We start from the raw sequence: 10000 nt of genomic DNA on the forward strand, positions 1-10000 counted from the left end.
GGACAAACACTTGAACAGATAAAGTTGGAATGTTTGGATAAGGAGAGGTTGAAGCACTTCCACTATAGCCCTTGCCTTGGGGAACACTCCCAAAGAAAGTATGGTACATTATGCATTAATACAAAGCTGACAGATAAATGTATACCTTTGAAAATATGAAGCAAAGACAGCTTAAAAAAGGATAGCATGTTAGTAGAAGCTTTAACAAAAATACAAGAATAAAGGCTGAAAGGAAAATACTCTGTAAATTTTGTCAATGTACATTATTTTACACATTTGTACTTTGCAGGAATAATAAAGGAAAATACCAACAGAAGCTAGATCTGACATATGATGAAGTAGTATATCATTCCTTATGAATATATTTATGTAAATAAAGTCATGTTATGGAGACCTCACAATGCTATCCAGCTCTGCAGCAGCTTCACCAACACATCCCTTGACTGTTTGTAATGAGAAGATACAAAAATAATCCCATGACCTGATAGCCATCCTCTGGTTCACCTGGCCATGGAATTCCATCTCCAACAGAGGGCCTCTCATGATTCATTTCCCTTTAGATAGATTTCTAGGTGTTTCTGTCAATTGCTAAAGGGCAGTACTATGTTGGTATCAGTGACAAAGATCTGACATGGTTCCAACAACTTGATCCCTGTTCAGTTATGCCCTTTTTTTTTTTTATCATTTATACCATGTGGGCTTTTCACAGGAATTTATGGGCTAAAGAGGATACTTTTTGGGGTACCTCCTATCTCAAAGCCCACCCGCTAGGAAAACGTTGTCCCGAATGAGGAAGCCCAACCTACACTCGAACCCTTTCATGGCAAAGATTTATCTAGCCTTCAGATCTACTTAAACAGGCATTAAATATTTACATTATACTTTCCTGGAAGAAATCAACTCCCGCAATGCTAATTCAGTGATAACCAAAATGTCTATAAGACATTATATAATAGATTCGTCAATCCTGTAACAAAATACAAAAATAGTCAACATATTTCAAACTAGTAAACAAGCATTTACTAATTCCTATTCCTGTACTTCACTTCTCATTTTGTAATTATATGTACCAGGAATCATAAATAACTGAGAGAATTTTAATATCCTTGTATGTTTAATATTTAATCAAATTTGTACTCCATTCAATTTAGTTTAATTTGACTTTACAAAGAACATTTTTTTTTCCAACAGATAAAACAGAGAGAGAGAGAGAGAGAGAGAGAGAGAGAGAGAGAGAGAGAGAGAGAGAGAGAGAGAGAGAGAGAGAGAGAGAGAGAGAGAGAGAAATTTCTCTCTCTATATCAGATACCTATTTATGAGAACCTCTTCCCTTGGAATGGGTTTCTACCTACTTCTATCTTAACATACACTGGTTCTCTCACTCTCCTTTATTTCCCTTATCTCACACACTCAACACTACATCCTTCCATAAAGTCTAAACATTTAAAAACAAATAACACACATGTGTTGTGATTTACATACCATACATATATTTGGTTTGCAATGGATCTGAGGATTCCTTGTTCCATGGTAGTTCATCATCACTGCATCCAATGGGCATCCCATTATAACCTATGCCCACAATCTTCTTATCAGCATTGACAATACATGCCCCTACCTGAGAAGAAGGGTCCTTGCTCCTCATGGCACTAAGAAAGGCCACAGCCATGAAGTAGTCATCCCATGGTAAAAACTCAGTCCTCTTTGTCTCCCTGGTGTGGAAAACAACAAAAACAATAAGTAAGGCCATTTTATCTTTATTTTTTTTTTATGGAAGAGGGGAAGCTGATCAACAGCAACAAAAAATATAACATAAAAGGCCCACTTGATTCCTAGTTTCCTAAAGGTTAGTAGAGTTAGCCAAAAGTCTGGGACAAATATCTTGAAACCTTTCACTTAAAAGATGTCAAGTCATATGAAGATGGAAATACAGATGCACACAGGAGTTCCAGAGTTTACCAGAGAAAGGTATGAATGATTGAGAGTACGTACTGGTTAACTCTTGAATCAGAGTTGGACAGAATAAGGGAAAAAGGAAGAAGAGAGCCTTGTACAGCAAGGTCACAATACAGCTGCCACAACGGAAAAGTTCCCAATACATTTTTTGGATAAAAATAGACAAAAGTACAATTTGTATTTGTTTCATTGCATCCTTATGTGTACATCTAGTATTTAGTCATATTCCCTTTGTTTCTCAGCACCATTTTAAGCCTTTCAGACATGGATGTGGCTAGTTTCTTGAAATAAGAGGCATCCATAGTAATCCACAATTTTTTCAAGTCTTCCTTTAGCTTTGGGATAGAGGTGGGCCTACACTTCTCCACTTCATCTTTTATCATATTCCAGGCATTTTCTATCCGGTTAAGGTCGGGGAATTACCAAGCTACTCAAGCAGAAAGATATCATTGTTTGCCAGGAAATTTTTTCCCACTTTTGGCATTGTGATATGTGGCACCATCTTGCATAAAAAAAATTCACACCCATGGATATCCCACATAACAAGCAAATTTTCCCTCAGCACCTCAATATAGTTGTCTGCCTTCATTATAGCATTTTTGGGGAAGAAATACAGTCCACCCCTGCCCTTTGCACCATTAAAGCACCCTACACCATAATATTATCCGGATGTTTCAGTTCCTAACTGTGTACTGTGGGTCGTACCGGGACACATCAATGGGCCTCCTCACTACTTTGGATCCCATTCTGACAAGTTGGAAGGTGCTCTTGTCGCTCCACATCCCCTTTTTCCACTGCTCTGGTGTCCAGTCCTTGTATTTCTTTGCAAATGCAATCCTTTTCTTCATCATCCTTTCCATGAGTAGAGGTTTCTTGGCAGCATGTCAACAGGTCCTTTTGGAGATGATGTTGGATGATGCAGATCACGTTTTTTAACAACTCAGGGTGGTTACTTTTCAATGCTGATGCTGTTATGGATGGATTCTTCTTTACTTAACACTTTAGGATGCAGGCAGTCTTAGAAGTAGTCTTGCTCTTGCCCCCAGAGCCTGGTTTCCGTGGTGATGTGGTATTGGGTCTGAGCTTGGCTGCTTCCATTTTCAGGCTGTAAATGGACCATCTGTTCACACTCAGTTCCTCTGCCACACATTTCCCAGGCATTCCTTGCTCCAATAGGGTGAGAGCACAGGTCTTCTCCTCCAAGTTGAGCTTCTTACGTCCCATTGTGATCAGCAGGAGTTGTTTGGTATGGCTCCAAAGTTAATGTAAGTTTTGTGTGCTGTGCCACAAAAGTGAAAGGTAACACACAACCTCTCTCACCAGGCTCTGGGAGCACACTGGCACTTGAGGTGTTGACAAATAGTGGAGGGAGGAAGGCTAGTGTGACTCACACCATCACATGCTTCTCCTAAAAATCATATAGCTGGGATTGTAAACATAAAGTACACCTTTAATTGTGTGGGAACATTTCACAAGCATTTTTTGTGGGAACTTTTTCTTTGTGGGCACTATGTTGTGGTAGATATGCAGTGAGCAAGATCAAAAGAGCGGTTACCATGAAAATAAAGATAGTAAGGGATGCAACATTCCAGTGGTGAAAAAGAAGCCAATAAAAAAAAAAAAAAAAAAAAAAAAAAAAATATATATATATATATATATATATATATATATATATATATATATATATATATATATATATATATATATATATATATATCAGAGGAGGGGAGTTGATGAGACAAAAAAGCTTTTGATTGCATCCTATCTAATAAAACTGTGAGTCAAACCTCCCCAAACATGCGAAGAGTACTTCATACAAGGATGAATAAGGCCTTTTGTTCAGTTAGCATTTGGAGGGGCGAGAAAAACTAGCAGAGACACCTCGGAATGCCTAACTTCATAGAAGCTGTTTCAGCAAGAGATGAGATGTGAAGTTTCTAGTAAGATTATGAGTACAGGGCAGACTGAGGATATTAAGTGTAGAAGAGGGAGACAGTTGAGAGTCATTGAAGAAGAGGGGATAATTGCCTGGAAGGTTGTGTCGAGTTGACAGATGGAAGAATTGAGTTTTTGGGGCATTGAAAACTACTAGATTTTCTCTCTCCAAATCAGAAATCTTAGAGAGATCAGAAGTCAGGCATTCTGTGGCATTCCTGTGCGATCTGTTGACTTCCTGAAAGGTTGGTTGTCTCTGAAAAGACTTGGAAAAGTGTAGGGTGGTATCATCAGTGCAGGAGTGTATAGGGCAAGAAGTTTAGTAACAGTAAGTATATCATTAATGAATAATAGAAAGAAAGTGGGTGACAGTACAGATCCTTGAGGAACACCACTGTTAATAGATTTAGGAGAAGAACAATGCCCGTCTACTACAACAGCAATAGAATGGTTGGAAAGGAAAGTTAAGATAAAGATATAGAGAGAAGGATAGAAACTGTAGGAGGGCAGTTTGCCAGATTCTTATAAAAGGCTTTTGATATGTCTATAACAACAGCAAAAATTTCACTAAAATCTCTAAAAGAGGATGACCAAGACTCAGTAAGGAATGCCAGATCACCAATAGAGTTGCCTTGACGGAAGCCATACTGGCAATCAAATAGGAGATTTTGAGAATGATACGAGGAACCCCATCAGGTCCATAAGCCTTCTAAGGGTTTAGGCCAACGAGGGCAAGGAAAACATTGTTATGAAGAATTGTTATGAAATAGTCAGAGGGAGGAGGAGAGGGAGGGACAAGCCCAGAATCATCCAAGGTGGAGTTGTTAGCAAAGGTTTGAGAGAAGAGTTCAGCTTTACAGACAGATGAGATGGCAGTGGTGCCATCAGGATGAAATAAAGGAGGGAAAGATGAAGAAGTAAAGTTATTGCAGATGTTTTTGGCCAGATGTCAGAAGTCTTGTGGGGAGTTGGAGTTAGAAAGATTTTAACATTTTCTATTTATGAAGGAGTGTTTCGCAAGTTGAAGAACAGACTTGGCATGATTGCAGGCTGAGATATAAAAGTGCATGAGATTCAGGTGATGGAAGGCTCAAGTACTTTTTGTAAGCAACCTCACGATCATGTATAGCATGAGAACGGGCTGTGTTAAACCAAGGTTTAGAAGGTTTAGGAATAGGAAAAGAATGAGAAATGTATGCCTCCATGCCAGACACTATCACCTCTGTTAAGCATTCAACACAAAGAGATGGGTCTCCAACATGGAAATGGTAATCATTCCAAGAAAAATCAGCATAATATCCCCTTAGGTCTCCCGAGCTGACAAAGATAAAATGCCAGAGGCACCTCTGCTTTGGGAGATCCTGGGAAAGGATTTGGAGAAATAGGACAAGATATGAGGTTGTGATGGGAGGAGTCCAACAGAGAAGATAGGGTGACAGCATAAGCAGAAGGATTAGAGGTATGGAAAAGGCCATGAATGTTGGGTGCATCTTCAAGATAATCAGGAATACGAGTAGGGTGCTGTATCAGTTGCTCTAGGTCATGGAGGATAGCAAAGTTGACGGCTAGTTCACCAGGATAGTCAGTGAAGGGAGAATAAGGCCAAAGCTGGTGGTGAACATTGAAATCTCCAAGGATGGAGATCTCCGCGAAAGGACAGAGGGACAGAATGTGCTCCACTTTGTACATTAAATAGTCAAAGAATTTACTACAGTCAGAGGAGTTAGGGGAGAGATAGACAGCACAGATAAATTTAGTTAGAGAGTGACTATTGAGTCAAAGCCAGATGGTGGAAAACTTGGAAGGTTCAAGAGCATAGGCATAAGAGCAAGTCAAGTTGTTGCGCACATAGATGCAACATCCAGCTTGGGAAAGATAATGAGGATAGAGAAAGGAGGGAACAGAAAAAGGGCTACTGTCATTTGCCTCAGACAGCTGTATTTCGGTGAAGAAAAGAGAAAGGATGTTTAGTAGAGGAGAGGTGGTATTCTACAGATTGAGAATTAGATCTAAGACCATGAATATTGCATAATTTAATGAAGAAAAGAGTTGAGGGAGGTGTCAAAACATTTTGAATTGTAAATGAGAGATCAGTCCAACCTGAGGACATTTATGGTCCCTTCCCCAGAAGGGGACTCTGAGGCTGGGTTGGGAGTTGCCTTTTTTAATTTCAAATGAAGGGTGTGTGTGTAGTAAGTGCTTATAGTTTTGTGTTAGAAGGAAAGGTGTCTTTAAAGGGCAGGCTGTGACTGCCCCCTTGAGTTGTGAAACACAAAGGGAAATGTTCAATGAGATCACAACTATCTTTGATGGTGAGTTCACAGCACTCCCTAAATTGATCCAGAACAGAATTAGAGTTATTAGACCTCGCTGGGAGTAAATTAGTTTTGATAGGTGTCTACTATTCTGCTCACTCAATGAGTCTACTCTACATGTCAGAAAATCTACACAATCTTACATGAAACACAACCTGTACAAACTTGTGTAAAAATAACTTTCATTCCCATATGTAGCTATATATAATCTTTTGAGAGGCCAAGGTATAATTTTTTCACAAACTAAAGTTTTCATTGTTTGAGCTTGTCTTTTAAAACTGAACATTATTTCTTACCTTACAGAAAGACTGGACATATCTGTGCTGAGATCATTTGCTCCTTGCTTTGTTGTATTTGCACATTCAGATTGGCTTGTTGCAGTGTTGTTTTCTTCCATCCTGCAAATTAAAGTGATCAGATATAATATTACAGTGTATATTAAAATGCACAGTAAAAAAAATGGCATTGCACTTGTACACTAACATATTGGCAAGTAATGCTACTATGGTTACAATGGGAACAGGAACAAAATAACACTGAATAAAAGAATGACAGTTTAAGTGACTAAGTTACTGCATCCTGCTAGAGGATTGAAAAAAATATTATCCATACCTTAGTGACACTTGTAAAAACAAGTTCTCATGAAATGACAAATGAAACAGGATTTTTTTTTTTTTACTATGATTCAGCTCATTCTGAGATTGACTTCTGAAATGCCTGACTTCTAATCACTCAAAAATTTCTGACAGGGCAGAGCAAACTTAGTTTTGTTCAATGCCTCAAAAACTCAATTCCTCTATCAAATTGACACAACCTTCCAGAAAACTACTGTATCATCTATTCTTCAGTGACACTGTACATCCTCAGTTTGTCCTTAACTACTTATAATCTAAACTGTAAACTTCCTATCTCATTTCCATATAAAACAGCTTCTGTGAAGTCAAGCATTTCAAGTCATCTCCCTTAGCTGTTAAGTTGTACAGGGCTTTATCTGAATGTATGGAGTATGCTTTACATATATGGGGGTTCCACTAACACCATTCTTTAAGACAAAATGTAATCAAAAGCTTTTTGTTTTATAAACTTCTCTCCTCTAGCTGGTTGTCTTCAGCTTTCTCACTGCTGCAATATTGAATATCTTGCTATCTTTCATCAATAATTTTGTGATAACTGCTCTTCTGATCTTACTAACTGCATGCTTTCCCTCCTCCTGCAGCTTTGCTGCACAAGACTCTCTTCTTTCTCTCATCCCTATTCTATACACCTCTTTAATGCAAGAATTACTCAGTATGCTCAATCATTCATTCCTTTTATCCTTATTCTTCAATTTTTGATGATTCTCTTAACATCTCTTTTAGGACTAGCATCACAGTGGCCTTTCTTTTCTCCCTTTTTTTAATGCTCTTGGCCAGTAACCAAAACTACTTTAATACAATGTAGAGATGGCAGGGAAATGCACGGTAAACTCAGCTGCAGTATGTATATTAAATTAAAACTGTACAAAATATATAAATGACTGTTGTCAGAGAGCAGTTGCCTTAGCATGGAATGCATCCTTCCCCAACCAGAGGAGGAAATAAACTTCTGTGACCAGGAAGCTAGCAGGTGGTGGCTCAGGGCTCTTGACCTCTATGGGATGCCCATGTAAGGCAACAGGGCTGGGAGTCTTGTCCCCATGTGGCCAAGAGTTTGGAGACAAAGGTGATGCCAGAGCTAGACCTCAGAAGCCCCAGGGAGATAAGAATGTGGTGTGGTGTCCTGCCCCACACCTGTGTTTGAACAGTGCTGGTTGCAGCATTCCATTGATTCTAAGCAGTATTATATTTTGGGTTTCCTAATGCATCTTAACCTGAATTTTTTCTATAGGTGATTTGATTCATAAAGACATTCAATTATACTAAAAATAATAACAATTAAATATATCACAGAGATTCAAAAGATTAACATTCCGTATCATAAAAAGGTTAAATAAATTGAATTAGTGAAAATATACTCTCCTTAAAATTTGTGACATTGCTGAACTGGGTGTTAAATAAAGAAAGAAAAATTTTCCTATATCAAAGGTATTTTTTTACAACACCAATACAGCTCCTCCAAGACTCCAAGATACCACAATCAGCTCTTAGAAACAGTTCATAAAATCTATGAGATCTTATATGAAGCCAACAAACCACTTTTGAGTGATGGTTATTTTGGCAAAGGTTATGTTCCTCATCCCCCACTTTTTTTTTTTTCCAAAAGGATTTTAGATGCCATGCTCTTTGAGAAAACTACTTTACGAAACCACCTGATATCTTACATGTATTCCTTGCTCTGTTTATCAAACCTTAAAACTATTATAAACGATAAGCATTGAGACAGTTTCCTATAGCAACCGCTACTGGTACATTTTACCATGAAAAAAAAAAATAATAATAAGTGAAGAATCACAAAACGGAAAATGGTAGATGTTTTGAGATATTCATGCCAATTCAATATTGACATTATATACTCACAAAGTGTCATGACCGTTTTACTTCTTATTCACGTGCATCAATAACTCTTACTATGCTTAAACATTGAGAGAGGTGGAAAATGAGTTAATTTTAAAATTATAGCAACAATGAAGGTACTGAAGTCACACACCAGTGACAACACAATGCACACGTTCAATTCAATGATAGCAATAAATACCTTAGGGTCCCTGCCTACACCTCTCAGAGATTCTCAGTGTTGTAGGTGTTAGAATCGGTAGGAGATGTCAGTGCACATGGAAGGCGTTTGTTTTGGTGCCTCAGCTGTGCACGTGAGGCTATTTTGTTGCCATGTTTAGTCTGTTAAAAAGTTAACACTTCATCCTCACCCTATAATACTCAAACCTGCTAATTGACCTTTCGTTAATCTTTGAACTTCTGAGAGATATAATGTTGAATACTACATCGCCTCCGAGCTATATTACATTAAGTAACTTTTCTTTGTTTCAAACGGGCTGAATATTTTCATTGTGGTGAGTTGAGAGTTGGTGTCCCATTTATCTATTTTCTACCTACAGTTACAATTCATATTTATGGTATGCTTCGTTAAATCAGGAAACAAGGTACTCTAAAAAGAAAAAAAAAAACAATTTTCTGCATACTGGAAATTATATATACGTAGGTAGACAAGAAAGATAGTTGAGATGTACGTATGTGATGACATACTGCAGAAAATCCGAGATACTGAAAATTATGACAAAACCCATTCATTACACACAGAAAGGGATGTCTTACTAATTCCATGTAGGTGTAAGAAAAGTGAAGATTTCCGCGTCACTCAGCACACCACGGGACCCCCTCGCTCCCCTGTCACCGCCTCCACCTACACCCCAGGCCCCAGCTCCTCCAGCCAGTGACTCACCGGCCGCCGTGTTATTCGCAGCTCTGACAATTCTTCCTCGCGACCCAGCATGAGCACCCAGACAGGTGAGTCGATGACCGTCATGCAGTGCCCCGTTGCCCGGCAGGTAGGGGGCGGGGAGGGAGTGATAGCAAGGCGTGTCGGGGCGGGTGGTGATGTGGCGTTGACCTCAGTATGGTACACTCTGCTAGATGAAGTCTTGGTGGCGAGATTACCGTCATAGGCGTCTCGCCCTTTGACATACGGAAGTGACGAGGGTTTATGACTTGAGTTTTGACGTGAGGTTTGGGTGACGCAGGGATAAGCACTCCAGTCTGCCAGGTGTCAGGAGTGCCTGCCGCACCATTGCTAGGTGTACACCAGACGGTGGGATGCCAGTGCACCTGCATCTACCGGGTGCCTTTATACTACAACTTTGA

At 39.1% G+C, this 10000-nt stretch overlaps 1 protein-coding gene across 6 annotated transcripts in view; it reads right to left on the reverse strand.

The window, feature by feature from the left end:
- Nucleotides 1-9904, reverse strand: part of LOC123520193 (glutathione S-transferase Mu 3-like) — a 67903-nt gene extending 57999 nt beyond the window's left edge. Inside the window, exons 1-3 of one of the 6 annotated variants that reach the window (XM_045282232.1) lie at nucleotides 9582-9904; nucleotides 6503-6604; nucleotides 1483-1712 (exon numbers count right to left, since the gene is read on the reverse strand). In XM_045282232.1, coding sequence (XP_045138167.1) covers nucleotides 1483-1712; nucleotides 6503-6603 — 331 coding nt within the window. In that variant the 5' untranslated portion in view covers nucleotide 6604; nucleotides 9582-9904. Of the gene's footprint in view, nucleotides 1-1482; nucleotides 1713-6502; nucleotides 6605-8701; nucleotides 8858-8879; nucleotides 9162-9454; nucleotides 9478-9581 lie in introns of those variants that run through there. The other 5 variants (XM_045282235.1, XM_045282230.1, XM_045282234.1 and 2 more) reach the window with 5 other exon arrangements.
- Nucleotides 9905-10000: the final 96 nt, after the last annotated feature.

This window comes from Portunus trituberculatus, chromosome 46, assembly GCF_017591435.1.
Source record: "Portunus trituberculatus isolate SZX2019 chromosome 46, ASM1759143v1, whole genome shotgun sequence".
Classification (NCBI taxonomy): Eukaryota; Metazoa; Arthropoda; class Malacostraca; order Decapoda; family Portunidae; genus Portunus; species Portunus trituberculatus.